Raw genomic sequence first — 24,836 nt, forward strand, 5'->3', positions numbered from 1 at the left:
CGTACTATAAAAATTAATTTCGACAAAATATCACACATTATCAATATAATTTTCCTCCATAAATGTTTATTTAAAATATTACTTATATATATAGTTGCTTAAGAATTAGTATAATTAATAAGTATGTTACTATAGATAATAATTTTTTAGAAACGTCATTTTCACAGGTTTGGACAATTATTCAATATTTCATTGTATTATTAGAATAAATATTAATGTGCACAGTGATATTTAAATTTTTTAGTATAATTTGAACATTTGCCAGGTTAAATACAAAAGGAGAAGAGATCATAGGAGCTTCGCATGACTCAGATAGACCGAAGTACGTAATAAAATTGACACCTAACCATACAATTCTGAAGATTAACCATTTAAATATCGAAGATATGGGAGAATATTCTCTTCAGGCTGTCAACCAAGATAAATTCGAAATGATGAATTTTACGCTCGATGTAATAGGTATGTCAACTCAAAGGCTACGCGTATTTTTTGAGTGGTAAAGAAATGATGTAGTAATAATTAAGATAAATACTCTTCAATCACAATATCAGGTTCAATTATGTCATATACTTATAATGTTTGTTTCATAGAGTTCGAATATTTCTCGTACGATTGATGACCCGTCTAGCTTACTTGACAAGTACATATTCGATTTTCACAAGCTAGTTCGAAACGAATACTTGCAAATTTTGAAAAACTAAATAAATATAACGAATTCAATATTCGAACGATTTGAACTTCTCTTTCTTCCGAAATATTTATAGAGGGCTCAAATATAATCGACGAACCTTATTATTCAATTTTATATTTTTTTAAACTACAGTTCTACATACTATATTTCTCTACATAACCAGCCCCTACATTTATGCATTTATCATATCTGTTCACGAGTTTTAAAATCCCGTTGTTGCAATTCTCCATTGCTACTCTATTTAACTACCAATAACTGAATGTAAATTTCAATTCGTTATCATCTTTAAAATGTCTCCCATTTAGAAATTCTTTAAGCTTAAGAGAGTGGTGAAAATCTCCCACCAAGAACTGTTCAACAAAGCTCCATCCTTACTTACTGAATTACTTTTGTAATATTAATAAATCAAAAAGATAGAAATTATAGGTGGTAGATTTCATTTGTACAATTTTATAATCTTTAATTAAATAAAATATCATTTGTTTTATTACTAAACTTGTTACTATACTATGGAAAAGTTTTTTTTTCATTCGATGAAGATTTTCAATCTTTAAACAGTTTAAACTGAATAAGTGTATAATTTTTGTTTAGCAAGATCTGCAAAAGAAGTTAACCCTCTATATTGATATCTTTTTCAGTGAAACCAGTCCCAATGTTGAAGGTAGAGCCTTATTATGCTCCTAATCAGACGGTAGAAATTTCCTGTGATGTGGCAACCTATCCAGCACCAAACATTACGTGGAGTTACATGAGATGTCCTTATTATCCTTCTTATGAAGACGCGAGCACCATAGAATTACAAGTACGTAATAACTTCTTTGAACTGATGTACTATCCTAAGAATTTAGACAAAATCGAATGTTTCTTTTTTAATTACTTAATTATCTTTCATGCTTAAAATAATAGACAGAATAAATTTATGCAAAAAATCGTTAGATTTTAGTTATAAAACAAGCGCAATCGGATTTTGTAATCGAATCGATGTATTTGTTGAGCACAGTTATTTTCTTTAAATTGTAGGAATTCTTTCTGCGTTTTCGATTTGTCAGTTTCTGTAATATATTTATTATTGTAATATATTTTCTCAATAACTTATCTTGTTTGATAAACTTGCTTTTACTCAACTTTTACACATTATTTCACCGGCTGATTTAATAAATTAAATAGACTTTATATGCAAAAGTAACGATCTATGACACTCTTTTAGAAAAATAAATAACTGAATAATTAAACAAAACGAATGAGCCAAATAGTAATAATAATTAAACGCACTTATTACACAATTTAATAGAATTACTTTGAGTAGTAATTAATTCTTCATCGTAAGAGTTCAAAACAAGAGTTCTCTTAATTTCGTATAGAATAAAACGGAAAGCGGAATGAATACCAGGTTTCGCTCAACTGTGAGGGTGACTATTGAAATGAGCGGCCATCTTACTTGCACCGCGTGTAATCTTATTGGATGCGAGTCTCAAGTTGAAACTATATTGGTTTCCGGTATGTAATCTTTGCTCAAATAATAATTCTAATTGAGTCGTAATTTTATTTATGGGATCACTAAATTTATGCCCATGATATTTGACCTGCTTACTATAATTTATTCTAATAATTCTTACGTCTGCTAAATTTTATTAATTGTTACCTGTGTTAGTATAAAACAACAACAAAATTAATACAATTATTTTTCCTTAATTTTATTACAAATTACAGTAATTATAATATAATAGTAATAACATTATAACATATACCTGATAGCATATACCTAACTTTGCAATAAAAAGCTAAACGATGTAATAGCCAGACTGAGGACTTTTATATACATTAAATATACAATAAATGCATGATATTTATGCGCATAAGATATGCAACATATGTTTGATATAAATTTAACATATCGAATATTATTTACGATGCAATATCTAGCATGTATAGTTTATTTTATAACAAATCACAAGTGCTTTGCTCAAATTTGTATTTATTGACTAGTCATTCATTTTTATGTAAAATGTTCATTTATGTTACAAATATTGGTTTATAACAGAATTTAAGAAATTTTTTTGTACATTTGCTTCTTGTTCACCATACAATTCAGAATATCGGACGCAATAATTTAATTAAATTGAACTATACTATTTCGGAACACAATGGTCTATTTTTGACATTAACTATATATTGCTGTTATTAACAGCACTTAACACAATCATGATAAATTAGATCAACTTGATGAAATAAATGTGACACGCAATATGCAGTATGTCTCTGCATATGTTTTTAAATATAAATATGTATTGCACAAAGGATGAAAAATAAAAAATATATTTGTATAATCTTCTATTAGCACAATAAATTTCTATTTAGATCTCTTTTCTCTACTTGCATTTTATAAAAGTATGTATTTGTATGAATATCCGCGGCCTAATTATAATTGATTTATTAAAAATCCTGGATATTATTACGTTAAACACGGTGTATTATTTGAACATGTCTTTCCTGTTTTCATAATTTTATTTGTATTTAACTTATTTTTTCAACTCTGTATCTAAAATTCTATTTTAAAACCATAGATGGAAGGGGTGGTTTCGGCATAATAAATACGACAGATCCAGTGGTTGAAGGTGACGATCTGGAACTGATTTGTGCAGCTTCTATTTACAATTACACGGATAATTTCGAATGGAAATACTCGGATGACAGTCCCATCGAGCCAAATATTAAGTGTCTTTGATTTTAATCGTACTTTAACAAAAAGAGCGTTCTTTGGATATTTGTCCATTAACCAATCGCTTTTTAAATGTTTAGCCAGGACAACGATCAGACGAGCCAAAACTCGATTTACTTATCGTTCCATTTTGAAGATAAAAAATGTGACAAAAGATGACTCAATGATGTATACATGTCATAATAAAGAGGAAATGGATTACTTTCTTCAAGTACACGGTAAATATTTTATAATATAATGAAAAAGATATACCATCGTCTTTATAGATACTTTATAGATACAAACCATTATATTTTCTATTGCTATTTTATATTTTATTTTCAAAGTTATAGTACAATGAAAAAAAAACGACTTCCTGTTGTTGATTCTGTATTTTTTGACATAATTGTGTCAAATAATTATAATCTGCAAAAAAGTGTAACTAATTGTAAGTGACACAGAATATTGCTAAAACTAGAAATATGTGTATCACATATGTGTATCATTCTAAGATTCCAATATTAAATGAATATAGCTTGGACCTTGAGGTCACATAAGGTCACTGAATCTAAGTGTTTTTGTAAAACCAATTGTTTAATTTCAATTTTTGCTCTGTTCCTTATATTAGTTAAAATTGACCATTGTTTTCATCGATATCTGTCAGTTATATATGATACCCCTAAGTAAGGATCAGAAGCCGAAATTATATTACAGAATTTTATTCCAAGTATATTTTATATGCACTAAATTACGAAAATACACTTCGAACATTTACCACAAGAACTTCTATATCTATAATATATATTTATAAAACATTCTGAAATTTTATATTACCACCGTAATCAGACTGTGGGGCACGATTGTTGTGATTATATTAATAAAAATTCTAAAAATATATATGAAAATTACAAGATATATTTCACAAAAAAACCTCAAAAATATTGAAACAACATTCAGTGAGATCATTTTTAACATTTCTTACTTACTTACTTTCTTCTTGTAATATTGTAATGTATCTTGTAAGTTCTATGTAAAATATCAGATTCGTTTCAAATTGTATCAATATGATAATAGAGTCTTATAATAGTTCTAATGAAGTTCCTAGTTTTAAGTAACACACATAAATGTTCATATTCATGTTGCCATATTTATTATATTCATATTTATATTCATAAAAGGTGTCTACAAATACTATTGTGAGCCTGTTTATTTATAATAACGCAAAACTGTTTAAATAGTTTTGAACAGTAGTGTACATATTAGTAATGAGTTGAAGTACGTTGCATATAGACTTAAACATCGGTCAATCAGATTCAAATCCTCCACAAGTATAAAACAGGTAGTAGTAGTACTTTCAAATATACTAAATGCGACAGATTCGACCTCTCTACGAATATTTTGGCTATTATCCAAATGAAAAAGGTAAACTCAAGTAAAATCGAACACTGCTGGAATAGATTCGAAGCTTTACGGGCACTTTATACTAATTCTCCATTCATTTAAAATCATTTTTTATGGTTACAAGTGAAACCGTTTAAATCAAATTTATGGGAATCCTGCTGATCGTTTATAATCCTATAGAATTTTCTTTAATTTATTAGAAGAATCAATGAAATAACAATTCCTCTCCGGTATTATTGAAGTAGTTGTACATAGATTTTCGAAACTTACGAATACTTATTTCGATGTTCGAAACCAGCTAAGAAGGATCGAATACGAAACATTATATTCAAGTAGTATTCGATCACTATGAAGCGAATCTTGGATATTTGATTTGATTCGTCACTATTTCATCACTAGTATAAACATATAGAGGATCCTAAAATATTTGAATATCTACAGGCAATTTTTCTCGCTATGTTATATAAAGGATTTTAGCGTTAGAGAGTTCGGTTTTCTCCGGTCAAGTAAATATGTAAATGAATCTCTCGAATGCTAATACTTGAATAATTAGATTTTTTATTTAAGGTTTTCTTTCTCTTTCTTTTTATAGATGCAGTATCACCTTACATAATAGAAACTAATTTGAATGAAACTGGAATTATAGTTGATGTTAGCAACCAAGGTCACAACGAATTAGTACTGCATTGTTTTGTAGGTGGAATGCCTAAACCATTAGTCACTTGGTATAGAGTAAGTGGCTGATAATTTGTTACTAAAAATTACTAAATAAAAAAAGTTGTTCATACTCAGAGAGATTTATTAATCAATATTCTGTCCTATATCGCGTTAGATGGATTTGTTACAAGTATTATTACACTGAAGCATAGTGTGACGTTTCAACCTCGTGAATTTTAATGTGACTTTTTCAAATATCTTTTTTGATATGATTCTTATAATTATTATATTATTATGCTTTCTATAATGTACTTCATATATAATATACATTATTATACAATATAATTTTTATTATATATATAATAATACAATATATTATTTAATAATTATTATATATTCTTTATAGGACGATGTACCATTAAAAATAAGCGAGCAATTCATGTACATCCGTGACCACCAAGAGTTGCATATTAATTATCTTCAGGATAATGACAGTGGAGTGTACGCGTGTAAAGCAAAGAGTCGATTGGGATTAGTTCAGTCCACCATAACAATAACAGTGAAAGGTAATTTATTATATCATAACATAACAAATGCTCGATCCTTTTTAACGATAGGTTCCAAGATGTAAAGTCAGATATGATTTGATTCAATTAAGCTTCAACATCCTAACATTCTTGTTTGATGTTGCACTTTGTATAGAATAATCATGTTGTATGAGATGCTAATAATTTTCTGGAAAATGAGACTTGTAGCAAAAAAAATTTTATTCTGCATTTTTCTGGTAACTGACCGCTTCTGTCTAATCGAAAATTATCCAAATGTACTATATTTTACAAGTTTTCAAGCTCGATCTTTTTATAAAATGGAGCTTTCAAAGCAATTTCGTTATTATCTTATTTCGTATCATAGAATCAACCTGACTTTTACCTACCACGAATTTACGCCCATGGTGTACATCTATAGTCCATATATAATAAATTTAATATAGCATAATAATAAGAAAATATGATATACTTTAGGTTTAGTAAAAAAAGGTATTAAAAATGAAAGAATGACTGAAATCATATATGGGTTTATTGAGTTTGCAAAAAGATAGTATATATGAATTAATACGCTACACAACAAAATAAGTTGAAAGAATATACTTTATTCTTTTTATTACTTATGCACACATGGTATCGAATTATGATAATTGTAACTGAAGATATTAGTTTTTAGTACTAACTAGTTTAGTATCAATTAATTGTACAGCTTTCGTATTGTTTGATGAATATAAGTTATATCGTCGTAGAATCCTATGATCCTTAAGCTGTGAATATACACAATACATTTCGCTATTTGTTGTGGCACTAACAATAAGATAAATGGTTTGTCTTAAAATAAACGTAGATCGTTCAAAAACTGATCATAAGCAAATTCGATGACGTACAAGGTAAAGTCACAACAGTGGAATCGTCGATTTTAATTAAATTTTTTCTGATGATTTTAGACAAGAAAGTAAGTCAACCAATATCCGGTTATTTTTGGCAATATGTATTATCTATAAAGATATTTAACGTTTAATTTTCTGATGTTCAAATATACGTAATTATTTAGTGCTACTATAACAGCTGTGGTATATTATAGATTCAATAATATATGAGAATAATGATCCACTTACTAATGTTTCTCTCTCCCTCTTTCATTAGAAAGTTTAACAGATCTAATATGAAATATAAATACAAAAGAAATAATCAAAATATTCATTTATTATCAAGAAAATACTTACCAGATAAAATATGTATTAGTTGGAAAAGAATATCTGGTAGGCAGAAATTTTGGAAAGTAGTTTACGTTCATGTCACAAATAATCTCATGAGAATCTGTCAAGTTTCATTACTTGAATGTTTGGTAATAACAGAATCGAAAAATCGTAAAATATTAATTTAAGTTTGCCAGGACTTACATCGGCCAAATACTGTCTTTCAACTAATATTTAGTTTATTCTCCATTTTCTACTAGACAATAAATGAAAGTCATCATTACTTTTCTTGTAGTTATATCAGATTAATTTAATTTTCCTATATATTTTGTATCCATATCATAACATGTTACATCTGCAAAACTTTAGCTTTTATAGTTAGCTTAGTATTACTGAGTTTGCTTGCAAATTTATTCCAAGAGATAGTATAGAATTTATTTATTCAGAAATATTAGAAATTAGGGTTTCCAATTATTTCTATTCTAAATGATAGGTTTATTAATAGATGGATCTATTTACAACGGATTAAAGAGGAAACGATGGTTATTTAACATGAATTAAGTACAGTAATGTGCTATAATTAAGACAACTAAATAGATAATACACAACTTACAACTCATAGCAACTTGGCAACTCAACTCTCAACTCCTCACAACTCGACTCTTAGTTAACGACTGCTGATTTCGTCTTTATCCCTTAAGAAGCATCCTTTTGTCTTTTCTCATACCACGTACGTGTTCCGTAACCGTTCGCGATCATGATCACGTATGCTTTCCTCCGCGGAACTATTCAACTGAAGGATCGACGACACATTGAAGTTTCTCGACCCTTTCGGCCTGTCGGCACTTAGGCTTCCTTGCAACATTGTTTATATTTCATTAGATTCAGCTAGAATCAAACAGATGATAATCAAGTGATTAATAAGTATTATACATGATATAGTACCACGCCAGAATAATTTACTTATAATTCTCAATGAGAATTAATTGTAAAATTCTTTAAAGAAGAAAAAAGAAAAATTGTTTATAGTTCACCTGATATTTCTTAGACAATTTGTCCACAATACTACAGTAGCACATGTATATATGTATTGTATATAACAATTTCCAAATAGTAGCAACTTGAAACTGTACATTAACACTAGAACTAGCAAAGTGGTTAAAACAATCAATTCAGAATTTTTCATAAAAATTTTGTAGATATTTTGTGAAATGTATAGATAGAAATTTATCTCTACTAATCTCGGCTAATTCTCATATTTATAACACTGCAAAAGAAATATAGTTTTGTCATAATCGGAAATACCTACCAGATAATTGCAAATATTTCAGATAATTGTGTTGTTTCTTTCATCTTCTTGCTCATGAAAAAATATCAAAATTTGTAATGACTCTAACTTCTAAAAATTATAGGGAAAGAACTTCCTATGGGGTTGATCGTGCTTATCGTTGTTTTATTGATCACAGTGGTGATTCTGTTAACCTACTTTACAATCAAAATTCGTCGTGAAAGGGTAAGTCTATATTATTGAATATTAATTAGTAGTCTGCAAATGCTTATAAAATAGTAGGAAATTTGAATGTGAAAAATGCGCAGAATGCATGTAATATAGATGAATAAACAAAATGCTCGAGGTAAAGTAATTATAATATCTAAAAGGTGGGACAGATCTGTATCTAAGTTCCATTTATTTGATCACGTTTCTAAACATATAAATTTGTATATAGATCAAGTATTCTATTAATGTTATAAAATATCCTGATATTATGAAATACAGTAGAATCTTGAATATCGAATCGATTAGAATTAGTCATGCCACAAATTGTTTGAATTATCGAATAATTTTCTTTTTATATAAGTAAAAATCATTTATTTTCTTTCAACTATTTTACAAATATTAATATAATATCTTCAAATAAAAATTTAACAATTTCTCTCACTTCTTATTTTTGTTTTCCAATGTTTCTTACAAAAGACTATACTCAAATTCTTCATTAATCGATCTTCCGATAATAACCAATTGTTGCCTTAATATGTATTTCAATAACTACTATTATATCATTTCCTACATTTCCATATTTTAGATCATGAGAAAGGAATTAATGGAATCAGGATTGATGCATTTCGAAGAAGGAGCAGTAGAATGTTTAAATCCAGAGTTAACAGTAGATGATCAAGCAGAATTGCTTCCTTACGACAGGAAATGGGAATTTCCTCGAGAAAAATTGAAATTAGGTGAGGAATCTCAAGATATATATAATTGACATAAACATATATTACGTCTCATAAATATCTAAAAGTTTTTAATTTTTATATGTTGTCTAATATATTTTTATGCTGAGAAACAATTTACCCCCCTCCCCCAAAATGTATTCATTAGAAAAGAAAGCGATAGAAAACTAGTTTATCTTTGATTCATAATTCATTCATTAGTTGTAAGAACGTCATTGACTTTTTATGAGAAAATTTTTGAGTTATTACTTCCCTATAGCGAAAAAATTCGAGTGCAAAGATTTAATAATCTACGAACTAAAGACAGATTAAAAATACGCAGATGTGTGAACACACACATACTTGCTCGAATGAGAAATATCGAATGTTGGTGATTACCCTTAAAAGTGCTGTTCCGTTCTGTGGAGATTTCCCGCATTCTCGAATCATTTTAGAGAGAAATCGTTTTGTAAGAGTTCGGAGTTGTATAGTACGGGAGATCCCTATCTACACATATATAACATTTATGCAAATATAAAATAGATAAAACATATAAAATAGTATAGTAGTATAGTAGCAGTAAATTTAATACATTAAATATCATTCACGATGTAATATTTAACAATATTTAACAATTCTGGTACATATACATATAATTTGTGTTATAATAAATTACAAATACTCTGTCCAAATTTACAAACTTTAACCAATGATATTTGTATACAAAATGTAGCTCGTTTATCCTTTCAAATATTAATTTTTTTATAAAATTTAAGAAAATTTCCCATACATTTACTTCTTGTTCATCATATGATTCACATTACAAGTAATGATGCGATAAATCATACCGATTTATCCGAATTGAAAATACAAATTACTACGTCTTACGTTTAATCATTCAATATTGCAAATACACTATTTAGCGTGGTTTACACTTGATGTCGATTACATATTATTATTGTTAGCACTTTACGCATTTCCGATAAATTAAATTAATTTGACGAATGAAATGAATATATTGTATAAGTAAATGCTATGTAATATATCTTTGCATACGTTTTTAAACATAAATATGCGAAACATACGCATTATTCAAAGAATACAATATGGAAAACACATTTTTATAATCTTCTAATCACACAATAAATTTTTATCGAGGTTTCATTTCTCTACTTACATTCTATAAAAATATATTATTATATAATTTACATTCTTATATTAATTACAGTACAATAATTACATTTTTACATCAAATATGTGAACATTCACAGCCTAATTATAAAACATGTACTTTACTGCTGTGTCGTGGCAAAAAAGAAAACAAAAGTATTGCGAAGAAGGTGAAACGTTTATTATATAAATTTTGAACATTCTAGACGTAAACCGTAGTTATAAAATTTTAATTAGTTCGACATATCCACCCGACGAGTAAAATTGTATAATTAATAATAAAACACATTGTATATCTTTGTAAATATTTAAAATTCCAAGTAATATATAAAATTTTTTCGAAATTCTGCATTGAAATCTATAACGTATTGAATATTAAATACTGATGGATGAATCCATTTTACTCAAATATTATGATTTTATAAATTGTATACAGTATCCTAGAGAATAAGTGAGAAATATTTTAGGGATGACTTCAGCACATCAAAACAATAAAAAAGATTCATATAAACACATATCCATTTGACATAGTTTTCGTAATTTTCTTGGAGAAAGAGAACTGCTGATTTCAATTAATTATATTATGTGTGTGTGTGTGTGTGTGTGTGTGTGTGTGTGTGTGTGTGTGTGTGTCGGGTTAACATTATGATTAGGGTTAGGGGCGTGTAATAAATCTTCACTGGAATTAGCCATCGTTGTTATACAATCGAGGTAATGTTGATTAGCACAAGTGTATTACAGAATCGACAAGTAACCGCGGTGATAGACACTCGAGATACTAATGACAATGGTCTTAGGTTCGATAATCCACCGTCAACGGGGTAGCAAATGTACTTTTCTCCAAAGTCTATGTTTGGATCTTGGTTAAAATAAAACGTGGAGTATTCACTGATCATTAAAAAGCGTTGCCTCCTCGCTAATGAGATCGTACCAGAGAATGCGTTATCCGTCTCGGTGGTGCTGCAGAGGAAAACTATGATGGGGTATGTGTGTCTAAGGACACGAGAGATCATCGGATTCGTCGAAGAAACCCCCCGCTCGAAAAGTGAGGGAAATGGACGACGTTGCTGTTAATTGGTTAATTTCTATGTTGGTGATTAGAAAAGGATGCTAACCGCCCTTGAGAGAAAGTTGCTAGCGGGAAGCCATCGTTCGTGAGAAAAGCAGACTTCCCGTTTTTCTTATGGGAAGTATCTTTCTACTACGGTAGTAGGTGATAAGACATTTAGTTAGAATAAGACTGTTTTGTCCATTTGAAGGACCTTAGTTAACTAAATCGTAGGGGGATTTATAATGTCGGTCCTCAGGCTAGGTTCTGAGAACTTGTACTGTGGAGATGCATCGACATCTAGCAATCATCTTGCGCGAAGAATAGGGGGTGGTGGTTGGTGGTCTGTGTGCGGAGCCACGGGGCAGAAACCATTGGAATGTTTACTATCGAGTGCCGCTACAACTATTTCTTTTTAAGGAGGGGGAAGCTATACAATTATGCTATACCTCTCTGTTAGGTTAAGACGTTCAATTCCGTGACCGCGGCTACGTTAGCGTCTTAGTTGTCGCTGCGAGCCTGTGGCGTCGGGGTTACCATTATTGTAGCGATTAAGCTGTGAGATAGTTGTCGTTGCTGGCTAGATGATGTCGTGTCGCTGTTGGGGTACTTGCTGTATTTTCTTCTAATTTATGTATCGAGGAAGAAAAATATCGGATTCCGGACGCCAGGATTCGAACCCGCGTCCCGAACGTTTGTAACCAAAGGCGCTAACCACTGCACTATCCCCGTCCAGTCCTAGTTGATGTCGAGTAGCGGTATTCGTTGTCGAATGCCGTCACAAGCCCAAGCTCATTATCGCAGATCTCGGACAATTATAGTCAGGTTGCTTATAAGATTAAAGTGTTACGGATATTCCTAAGAATTGCAAAGGGGAGGCCCAGTGTACTTTCATCTCCGACATATATATAATAATAATCTGTTGCCCAGGTCTTCGAAGAATTTATCGAAGTTTTCTGTGGAAATAGAATGTCTAGAAGGACAATATACTGCTGATATTGTGATTGGACCATGCCAATCTTCTATCGCTATGTTAGTGGCTTGGAGGTAAACCTTCTGGAATGATGGAAGCTCATAGTGTTTTATGCTGGTCTTGTGATAATTCCGGTGCCGCCGTGGGCCTTTCCACTGGGATGTTGGCTATGGTAAAAGTTATAACCATTTATTTTCAGGTAATTTTAATCGGTGAACTGAGTTTTAGATATAAACATTATGTCAATTTCCTGTTGTTTCAGGAAGAGTTCTAGTTCGTATTTATCCTGAGCTGGACCGTTAGCATTCCAAAGAGCTATGCGTATTGGTTTTATTTCACGTCGGAGCATATTAATTTGTCCACGAAGATTGTAAGAAATGATAGCAAGTTATTAATTTGCTCTGTTTACTTCACGATTAATTGTTCAAGTCTATTGAAGTAATCCGTGTCTTGTGAACTGGGAACACTAATTTGTGGTTGAGCACTATGGATTTTCGGTCTGCTTTGATTTCCTTGAACTGCCTGTGCGTAAGAGATTGAAGGGGTAGTGAATTTTTGTGGATTAAGTGCTTGGTTAGGTCCTTAACTCTGGGTTTGGGGTACTTATTAATAATAATAATAAGTACCCTTTGTATAAACAAGGTCTTGTAGGCTGTGCAACCTCCATGGTTCGCAGGATGCTCTCCTTGATAGAGGATGCACTTCGCTGGGGTTTCTGAAGGTTTAGTGCACTGATCTGTAGGGTGAACACCTGCACATTTAACGCAGCGGTGGTTGTGGTTGCAATATTTTTGCGTTTGGCCGTACCTTCGGCAGCTTTTGCATTGAACTATCTTTTTCTTTATAAAAGGTGGTTCAATTTTTACTACCGAGTTCATTAAACGATTGATACTATAGGCTTCCTTGTTATATGGTTTTTGCTTTAGGTCGATAAAGAATAAGGATAAAGGGATTTTTGTGATTCTATGCCTTATATTGCTAATGCTGGTTACTTCGTGACCATGATTTAAGAGTTCAAGTTTCAAATCATCTAAGTTAGCTGAGTGATGGATGTTGCGTAGTACCACGCGAAAAGGTCTTTCTTGTTTCAGTTGATATGTGTAGAAGTTTGCGTTTAGAGTTTTTAGTAACTTTTTAACAGAGTTTTAGTATACTTTTTTATTTTTTTGTAGGAGTCTGGATTGGCCGGCAGGATTTTAACCTGATTGTTTTTAATTTTTAGTATGTAATCTTCTTTGTTAATATCTTTCTCGATGGGCTTTATCATTGTTTGAATGTCGATAACATCACCAATGAAGATTGGAGGGGGAGGAGGATTTTTTTATGTGTGTTGAATTGTTGATGCTTCAACTATGTGCATAGAATTGTCTGTAGATTGTAATATTGTGAATCTGTTGTGAGTGGTTATGTGTCTTGTTGTCGGTTCGTTCTGACTAGTATTTACATTTTTTTTTGACTGAATCAAACTTACATTTTTTGATACTGTTGGTGTGGTTTGTAAGGTGGGTGATATTATCCCTTTGTCACAGAGGAGTTAGAACGGTCCGGTTGTGGTTTTGTTCGTGCGGGCAAGATCTGGTTACTAGTGCCATCTTCGAGCTAGTTAAATCAAATTGAAGTAACTAGTCGAGAGGCTATGATTTGAACTAGAGATTTGAAGTGTTGGATTTTCCACGAGTAAGTTTAGAAAACACTTGGCTTGTTTCTGTTTCAACTCACTTTCGACGGACAGTTCACTTTCGACTGCCGAAGAGTGCAGACGTGCCTGGTGCCCGGAGAGGTCTCTCCATTGAAATCTAACGTGAAAAACAGTGCGCCCGAAAGTGCGAAAAGCAAAGTGGGGAAAGCAAAGCAATGCAGCGGGTGCCACCGCTCAGGATATCGAACAACGGCGAAACATACGCCATATACAAAACCATGGAAGTTCAAGAATGCACAGAAACCGAAATGGAAATCACCCAAATGAGCGACGAGAGAAACACCACTAACAACGATCTAACACAACAAGACGAAAGCTGGAAGGTCGTAACTCCCAGCAAAAGAAGAAAACTAACAACAAACACAAATACTAGGAGGGCCGCAGAAACAGAAAGAAAGCCATAGCTCCAGAAAATTCTTCTACAAAACCCCTTCAGCGCACTGCCACAAGAGAAGGAACCAGACGCAACGGAAAAACCGACAACACACAACAACAAACCACCACCAATCCACATCGACGCGCAGATAATGGACCCCCTCCTCGAACCGCTAAACACCACAGCAGGCAAAGAAAACTACACAATTAAACAATTAAAACTGAACCAGGTATAAGTGCTAACCAACGCCCCAGAAACCTACAGAAAAGTGATAAAGGTGCTAAAAGAAAAAAACGCCGGGTACCATACCTACCAGCTTAAAACCGACAAAAGCTATAAAGCGGTAATGAGAGGACTACACCCAAAGACAAATACAAACAACATATGTGAGGAACTAGCCAAAATCGGACACCAGGTAAGGGTAATAAACAACATAACGAGAATTGATACTAAAGAACCACTACCGCTATTCCTAATTGAACTCGAACCTAGAAACAACAACAAGGAAATCTTCGAAATCAAACAAATCCTAAACACTATAATTAAAGTCGAACCACCCAGACACAAAAAAGACATACCACAATGCATGCGGTGTCAACAATATGGACACACAAAAAACTACAGCAACAGAAACCCGGTGTGTGTCAAATGCGCAGAAAAGCATTTAACAACGTACTGCCCATACACGGGAAAACTAAACGAGGTAAAGTGCTACAACTGCAGCGGAAACCATCCAGCCAGCTACAAAGGCTGTCCAGCCAGAAAAATACTTCAACGTAAACTGTCTCCGCCACTTCGAAGCGGGGCATACAATTACTATCACACACAACAAGATAGCGCAGAAATTGAGACACCAACAAACGTACAGCACTTAACGAATATCAACCACAATAATACCAACACCTCTGGTAGTCGAAGCTACGTGCAAGTAACCAAGCAAATAATACCCGCAGTCAACCAAAACCACAACAATAACACCAACGACGCTACAGAAATAAAAGAACTACTAAAACAATCCATCAAAAACACCCAAATGTTAACAAAATCGATAAGCGAACAAAACGAAGCACTCAAACAGCAATCATTACAAATCACAGCTATGATACAACTGATAACAAACATGCTAAGCAAAAAATAAAAATGGACATACTAAAAATAGCAGCCAGGAACTCTAACAGCCTACAACAAAGGGCCCTAGAAACCAAAACATTCCTGTATCACAACAACATAGACATACTACTCGTATGAGAAACGCACTTCACAACAAAAAGTTACATAAAAATACCGAAACAACCTCAATATATTATCCACAGGAAGACCGACATACTGGCCGACAGACCTGAGCAAAATCCCTGACCTACTCGACTTTGCAGTCACAAAGGGACTAAATGGAAATAAAATAAATATAGCATCCAGCCTCGAGCTTAGCTCCGACCATACACCCATAATAACATACAGAAACAAGCCAATACTCTACAATAACTCAGAGACACTATGCAACAAATCCACCAATTGGCAAACCTTCAAAGAAATAATCGAAAGCAAAATCAACTGCAACATCCCATTGAAAACGCCCGAACACATCGAACAAGCTGTAACGACACTTACAGAAACTATACAAGAAGCAGCACGGGCAACCACTAAACCTGAAACTACCACTATACAAACAAAACAAATCCCATCAGACATCCTCGAAAAAAGAAAAGCGAAAGCAAAATGGCAAAAACATAGAACAAAAGAAAACAAAAAACACCTAAACAAACTCGCAAAGGAAATAAAAAACAAAATAAAAGAGCACAACAACAACGAATTCACAAAGTTCATAGAGTCACTATCTGCACACGAGAACTACAACTATTCACTATGGAAAGCCACAAAAAAAATAAAGAAGATAATAAAACCAGCCCCAGCAATCAGAAAAGCAGACAACACATGGGCAAGAAGCAACGAAGAGCAAGCCGAAGAATTTTCCAACCACCTATGCAACACATTTACACATGCTATATTTATATAGCATGTTTATATAGCTATATTTATTTTTTATTTTTATTTTTTTTTTTCTTCACCAACAAGATATAAAACTTTACCAAATGTCCATAAGGAAAAATTGTAAAAGAACCAAAATAAAATAAAAAAAAAAAAAAAGAAAACTTAGGCACATAACTTACATGGAAGCAACGTACTAAATCAATTATAGATAAAAAACGGATAAAGAGAAGACCAGATGTACTGGCTAACTAGTCAAAACTCTAAACTCAGCATAGAAAATAAAATAAAAATCTACAAAACGATAATAAAACCAATTTGGACGTATGGAATATCATTATGGAAAACAGCAGCAATGAGCCACATAAATAAACTCGAATCACTACAATCGGAGATACTGAGAACAATATTCAACGCCCCATGGTATGTCAGAAACGAAGATATACGCAAAGATCTAAAAATACCAATGGTTAAAGAAGAAATCGGCAGGTTCGCAGAAAAATACAAGGGAAGAACGGTAACACATCCAAACTAGCTGGTTGCTGAACCGAGCAAAACTCATATAGAAAGAAGACTAAAAAGAAAACACCACACTGACCTCACTAAAGAAATAAAATAATCCAACTCACATGCTAGTAGCCACCCACATGCTATATTTATTTTTATTTTATTTTATTTTTTTTTATCAGTAAGATATAACACTTTACTAAATGTCCTTCAGGACAAATTGTAAAAAAGCTAAAATAAACTAAAAAAAAAACCTTTTTTAAGAGACCTTTACCAATCCGAACATTTATGTAGACTCACCTGCCAAAATCATGAAAAATGATTTTTGAACACCCTGGACAAAAATTGAGCTCAGAATAATAAAAAATAAATGAAAATTGTAACAATAATATTTGATTAACATTTTTTATCAAATTTATCATCTTACATGCTCTTGTACTTCGTACTTGTATAGGAATTGAACATTTTAAGCTCTCTTTGTAATTATGAGATGCAATGTAGGTTTCTAAATGAAATGGCGTATAAATAGAATAAGAAATATAAGTTAAGCAGAGTTATGCGTAACTTTTTTTTAAACGTATTGAGCATAAGAAAAATACTAAAAAGAATCAGATTTTATAATATTTAGCAATTAATTTTTATGTTTAACTAAAAATTAAATTAACTATGTAAATTTATCTAAAAGAATATTATACATGCATTGATTAGATTGTTTCTTTGTTAATTAAATTATTGTAGGTAATTATATGTTTTTAATATTATTATTTTATCAACAGTACTGTCACATTTATTGGTTTACTAGTGATATTACTACTCATTTGTTTGTTTACACTTGAAAACTTCTTTTTTGTAATTATGCATATGTATTGTATGGTTGCATGAAATTAAATTACTGGTATTGTTTTCTTATTTTAGAAATGGTCTTTTAATTTTCTTGTTCAAAAAATTCTTTCTATTGAAAACTTCTGATACTTTTTCTCAAATTTTGTAAATCTCGCACTGCTTGATCTGTCAGTGTTTCAATATCTGTTCAACATCTGTTTCGACGATGAATACTTCATTAATATTTTTATTATACACGAAAAACAATTGTTCGTTATCCTCTATATCGTATTGTTATGTGAAATAATCAAATAATTAGCAAACATATTTGGAAATATTTTATTTTTCGAATAAGATTGTAATTGATTTGAAAGTAACTTCATCTTCGAATAAATTTGTTATTTTATTATGAATAATCATTCGATCTATTATTATTATTCGTAATAATCAAATATTTGGCAAATAAATCATTTGAAAATAATTAATTTTTCAAATACGATTTCATTCATTATTTCTATTACAAATAAAGAGTGTCCAACCATGATTAGCATTATAATGCTTTTCCAATTTAAACAAGATTATGTCAAATAAGATACAAAGTTGTAGGTATTAATTATATTACTTTTATGGCGAAATAGAATTTGATGGTACGTACATACCTTGATTACGCAAAACGTTTAACAGGGAAACAATTAGGAAGCGGGGCTTTTGGCGTTGTTATGAAAGCGGAAGCAGAAGGAATTTGCGAAAACGAACCGATAACGACTGTGGCTGTAAAAATGGTTCGGCGAACAACAGTTCCAACTTGTGTTCGTGCGCTTGCCAGTGAGTTGAAAATCATGGTGCACCTTGGAAAGCACTTGAACGTCGTTAATCTTCTCGGTGCTTGCACGAAAAACATTTCTAAACGTACGTATCTTATAATAGATCTAGGACTTACTACAGTAATATGTATAGCATCCGTATAACGCAGTACTTGCATAACAAATAAAGTTGAATCAAAAAATTGCTACCGTGTTTAGCGTGATTATAAAATCGCTTAAAAAGGCTCTATACCCTGTGGCCTCAAATTATTCAATAAATTCTATGACTCAAAATAAGAGGAAAATCAAGAATCGTAGCACAATTTTTTGAGTAAATCGAGTTTAAAAACTTGTCAAGTATACAGTATAAATTTGCCTAATTCCTAGCTTGAGAGGATAATCAAGAGGATTATTCTAGATTTAAAAATAAATTGAAAATATAGAATAACATTTTTTCGACTGGTCTTATTTTTGAGAAATATCAACCTAATAATTTGTCAGGTTTAAATACCTTGTTTCTTTGCAAGTGTCTTAATGCTTATGAATGGAATTATACGTATCGACACATCACAATCCCAGGAACAGAAACTCTTTGTATTAATTTAATATTAATTTAAAGATATTTTAATAGATAAAATCACAAAAATCTCTATCTAGAGCTTGCTGATTGTTTTTCACGTAAATAGATCTATTTCTTAAACTTAATAGCATTTTCCTTCATTATTTTTGTAAAGGTTGTGTTATATCTTTTTAAACCATACCTAAACATCTAAGCGATTCTATCATCACTTGAATAATGTTCCTTGAATATTTAATGTTTTAAATACTCTTTATGTCTTTATGATATATTCATTGTAAATAAAAATCAATTCTTAAATGTGAATTTAATATTAGCAAATAATAAATAAATTTGTATATTTAATTATTAATAATTTAATTTTATTTAATTATTACATTTTGGTTAAAATACATGAAACTGTTTTTCAAAAGTTTGAATTTTTTAACTATAATATTTGAAATGAAATTTGAATTCTTTTGACTGAAGTCTCATTTTTTAGAAATAATATTAACCTAATAATTTGCCAAAGACTAATATTTTTTAGGTGGAGTTTAAACTTTAATCTTGATAGTTTTCTGATCTTCTTTTAATAGGTGAATTATTAGTGATCGTAGAATATTGCCGATTTGGAAATTTGCACAATTATTTGCTGCGGCACAGGGCTGATTTCATCAACCAAATTGATCCTGCAACAGACAAATTCGATCCTACTATCGGTTTAGATCTTTTAACTAGATCTGTTAGTGTTAGCAGCAACAACAGGTTTGCTTTTGTTTTTCACTGCCACATAAAAACTCATATCATAATAATATCCCTATTTATTAATATACTCGTTGATAATTGCTTACTTTATTCCATTGCATAATTAAATGATCGATTGAATGCAGCTCGTGAAAATGAAAATGTGTACAATTAAAATCTATATGTATAAAATAACCAACTCCCACATTGTGTGTTAATATTCTAACGAACTATTAGCAGTATCCTATAAATATTTTAATCTCAGAATGCAACACTGTGCTTAACATTAGAATATTTGAAAACGAAAAAATCATACAGTAAAACCTCTCGTATCCCAAATCTTCAGTCGAATACCATAATATTAGAGTTTCCTATTTTCCGAACATTCTTTCACTGGAATAGAACTTTTACTAATAATTAGATTGCGGATGTTGATGCACTTATAAGAAATCTAGACTATAGCATGAACACAATATGTAGAAAGATATGAAATATCCAAAGTAGCTATAATACATACTTCATACAATACTAACTGAGTTAATAACTCTGATCACCTTAAATATCTCTGTTCTTTCTACAGATATGGAGTGACATTATTTACAATAGTTTAACGCTACAGAGGGTGCTATAGTATGACGGTAATGATATTTTTGTAGGTTGAGGGTTTTTGAGCATTTCAAAACCATCTCCACTTTTTAAATTATTTGCTATAGCTTTTTATTCCTAGCAGAATAGAGAATGTTTATTTTAATTACGATCTCAACGAGCCTTAATGCAAGGTCATTCAATAATAAATAGAAAATAACCAACAAATCTTGCAGCATAATAAGAGATGTCCGAAGTGGTGGCTATTTGCATCAATGCAACTTTGAATTCGTCGGATTGCCAAAACGTCGACAGAAATCATTTGTCTAAATATAAATATAAGTAGACACAGATACATTTTAGATGTTCATATAACTGGACAATTGTTCAGTTAATAGAAATTCAGAGTTAAATTAAAAAGGCAATAAGTAAAATTCCGTTCATATAAATCAAGTTCGTATAAATGGAGTTGAGTAATTATGTACATTAGAGTATTAACTCGCCGATTTCGGTAATTTTTAAATATGTTGTTCAAATTGACATTCTAAATAATTTTTCCTCATACATATCACCGCCGCTAAGTTTTCAAGTTATAAAACAACTTACGTTTCATACTATAAATATTATTTAACAATTTTAAAAGATTTTTGTTCTATAAGGAATTTTTCAATGACGGTTTTCGATGAATTATTGCGTGTTTTACCGTTTTGAAAATCAGAATAAGGTGCAACATTCTATATCAATCGATTAAAAAATATAAACTAAAACTTTTCTATTCTCGGATTAGTTTACAAGAAAATCGAGTTTGAAAATTGATCAAATATGATTACTTGAATATGGCTAATTCCAAACTAGGCAAGAGTAAATAATCGACAGGAGGTCATTCTATGTATGAAAATAAGTCGAAAATGCAGAATAAAATTTTCTCTCAAGACGCCTTATTTCCGAAAAAATAAATTTGAAAATTTATCGTACGCATGTAAATACTAAATGGAAGTTAGGTTATCTAGTCGGTAATTAGCCATGTTCAGTATACTTGATAAATTCTCAAACTCGATTTTATCAAAAATTAAGCCGAAAATGAGAAAATTTTATTTTATATTATTTTCTTATTTTTCTATAAGGAATCACGACGTGCCCACTTTTACGTGTATTCGGCCGGACCCTATATATACATGTGTATAATATATACACTTTTACACTTAATATATACACTATATATACACTTGTGCGGTTGTAGAGTTCATCAGAGTGAAGAAGCTATAGAAAGAGCTTTTTCCTCCTACCGCTTTACTGAATGGGTGAAGAGAAGAAGGAGCCGCCAATTCAATTGTAGCTCAATCAATTTATACATTTGATATACACATATTTTTCTCCTCTGTTTCATTTTCTTTGTATCTTCTTTATTTATACAACAATATGATTACCTTTTTATTTAAGTCCTTTTGCAATATCTCGCAAACTATAGCCGAGCGACGATTATATATATATATATATATATGGAAAACAGTCAGAATTTGACCTCGACAACATACTTCAAAATCAATGGAATCGATGAGGTGTATTTTATTCTATATAATTACCTAAATTATAGCACTATAGTTTGGATATAGGAAGCTTTACTGTTCTTGTATGTCCCATGTTTTTTAACTTATTGCTGCACACAATTAGCAAGCTATTACACATTTTTGCTTCTTTCCACCCTTGATCCATAACTCTGCTATTATAATATAGAACTACTGATGCTGTGCATGGGGTTACGGTGTTAACAAATTTGTGTTCTCTTTTGTTCATACGACAGGATAAAATACGTGGCATTGTCATTTTCTCGCAGTCGTAGCGAAGATTCAGCCACCGAATCGGCAACATATCAAACCTCTACTACAGATTCTCAAGGAATTAGTATGTCGCCAGATGGCTGTGTTCTTAGTAATAATTCCTCTCAACCAGGATGGAGATCTAATTATCGCGGTGATTACAAAGATCACAATTTGAAGCCAATCTGCACGCAGGATTTGTTATCCTGGGCGTTCCAAGTAGCGCGAGGAATGGAATATCTTAGCCAAAGAAAGGTACATTTCAATAATTTCTCTTCTTTTTTACTCGTTTATTTTGCTATGTATATAAAATAATAAAGGATTATAATTTACGTCATAATTATAGGAAAATGTAAACTAAATGGATTAGACCAAGATTAACTGGAAAATATTTGTATGTAAGAATTATTTACAGCGCCATTCACTTAATTTGGAACTCTCAAACACGAGAACTTGGACAATAACAACACATTGTAACCAGTACATGTAAGCTTGCTATCATTATTATATATCGGCATCCACCATCTAATTTACGAGCTGCTTCTAGAACTAGGGTTACATAGATCATGTCGTTTATTGAAAAGGATTGACTCTGAGTATCTGAATTTTATATATGTACATACATAGCTTATAGACAAGAACACAGAACGAATTCGGTTGTGATCCCTTGTGGTGGAAGGTGCTTTACCTGAAAGATAATTATGCACAATGTTATTATTCGCATTTTTACAAACATCATGGCCCTTTTCTACTCCGTTCTCTACATTTCATTTTTAACATATTAAACATTTTCTTCTCTGCTGTAATTTAAAATTTATTAACGACCACTTATTATTAACGCTCGATGTATCTGGATCTTCGTATCTTGATGCGATCACAAATACCGACCACAACAGTATCAAATAAACGAGAGTAATAACACATCACTCCTCATAGTCAGGATACAAAGACCCAGTCACAATATCGAACGTAGGCACCATCCGTCATAAGAGACCACAACCAAAATCTTGCCTATAATCTATGTATGTACATATACATATAGAATTCAGATGCTCAAAGTCACCTATTTTCAATAAACATGATTTATGTAACTCTAGTTCTAGAAGCAGTTCATAGATTAGATGATGGATGTCGATGTATGATAGTGGTAATAAGCTTACATGTAACCAGTGTGGTCATTTTCCAAGTTCCCGCACGTGTGAGATCCAAGTTATGTAAATGGATGCGAAATGAAACTTGAAGTATATCATGATAACTAAAAAATATGTCTGATGAAATAAATTCTAAGCTATCAAAAATAATAGAAAAATTTTCAAAGCGCAATATAAAAGTAGTATGAAATGGGAAAGACAATAATCTCATTAATTCGCTAATTAAATTATGAATATCAGTAAATGAAAAATATAAACAAAATCATTTGCTTGAAATCTAATTTAATAATCATTTGTAGGTGTTACACGGTGATTTGGCCGCGAGAAATATCTTATTAGCCGAAAACAACGTAGTGAAAATCTGTGATTTTGGCCTAGCAAAAACTATGTACAAGGATAATAATTATAAAAAGAAAGGAGGAGGATTGTTACCTATAAAATGGATGGCCATTGAATCGATTAGAGATCGAATTTTCTCAACGCAATCGGATATCTGGTCCTTTGGTATAGTTCTATGGGAGTTCTTTACATTGGCTAAGACACCTTATCCTGGAATGGAAGCTGAGAAACAATATCAGAAACTGATTGAGGGATACAGACTGGAACAACCGGAATATGCTACTTCTGAAATGTGAGTTTAATTTATTGGATTGAGTGAAAAGTTCGTGTCGTTTTTTCAAAGTCAAGTTACAAGACGATTCTCTTTTTTTTCAATGTAACTTTATCCAGTAAGGTATTCTTCATTTTTGATATAAACCTTTCGCCATCTTTTAGATAGCTTTATTATACCATTGTTATAAAATTTTGCAGATCTTTGATTATTAACGATTATTTTATTATTATTTTATTTACTCCTTTTAGTCTTCCAAGAAATTGAATATTTAGGAATTAATCGTTAAGGAAGTTTTGTAGGGACTGGAATAAATGGTAATTGGAGGGTGCGACAAGACAACCCACCCGAACTGTATCAATTTTTGCCTACTAGCCAAAGACATGCGGTTTTGCATTATTTTAAAATGATTACCTTAACCAATTCTGGATGCTTCTTTGCAATTGTTGCTTTCTATCACTTCAACTGCGAGCTGTATACATCCGAAGTAATTGTTTGATTTTTTGAAAGGAACTCGTAATACAGAATTCCCTTTTAACCCTACCATGCGTGCAGCATAAACCTTTCCGGATGAAGATCTACTTTTG

General features: G+C 31.3%; 1 protein-coding gene across 3 annotated transcripts in view; it reads left to right on the top strand.

The window, feature by feature from the left end:
• LOC132909840 (vascular endothelial growth factor receptor 1) overlaps positions 1-24,836 on the top strand; it is a 61,183-nt gene that overhangs the window by 20,297 nt on the left and 16,050 nt on the right. For 2 of the 3 annotated variants that reach the window (XM_060964961.1, XM_060964962.1), the window contains exons 9-21: positions 266-459; positions 1,330-1,493; positions 2,053-2,188; positions 3,256-3,406; positions 3,495-3,628; positions 5,383-5,522; positions 5,854-6,013; positions 8,604-8,704; positions 9,276-9,426; positions 18,668-18,892; positions 19,939-20,107; positions 22,473-22,743; positions 23,939-24,270. In XM_060964961.1, coding sequence (XP_060820944.1) covers positions 266-459; positions 1,330-1,493; positions 2,053-2,188; positions 3,256-3,406; positions 3,495-3,628; positions 5,383-5,522; positions 5,854-6,013; positions 8,604-8,704; positions 9,276-9,426; positions 18,668-18,892; positions 19,939-20,107; positions 22,473-22,743; positions 23,939-24,270 — 2,328 coding nt within the window. The remainder of the gene's footprint in view (positions 1-265; positions 460-1,329; positions 1,494-2,052; positions 2,189-3,255; positions 3,407-3,494; positions 3,629-5,382; positions 5,523-5,853; positions 6,014-8,603; positions 8,705-9,275; positions 9,427-18,667; positions 18,893-19,938; positions 20,108-22,472; positions 22,744-23,938; positions 24,271-24,836) is intronic. The other variant, XM_060964963.1, reaches the window with a different exon arrangement.

This window comes from Bombus pascuorum, chromosome 8, assembly GCF_905332965.1.
Source record: "Bombus pascuorum chromosome 8, iyBomPasc1.1, whole genome shotgun sequence".
Lineage (NCBI taxonomy): Eukaryota > Metazoa > Arthropoda > Insecta > Hymenoptera > Apidae > Bombus > Bombus pascuorum.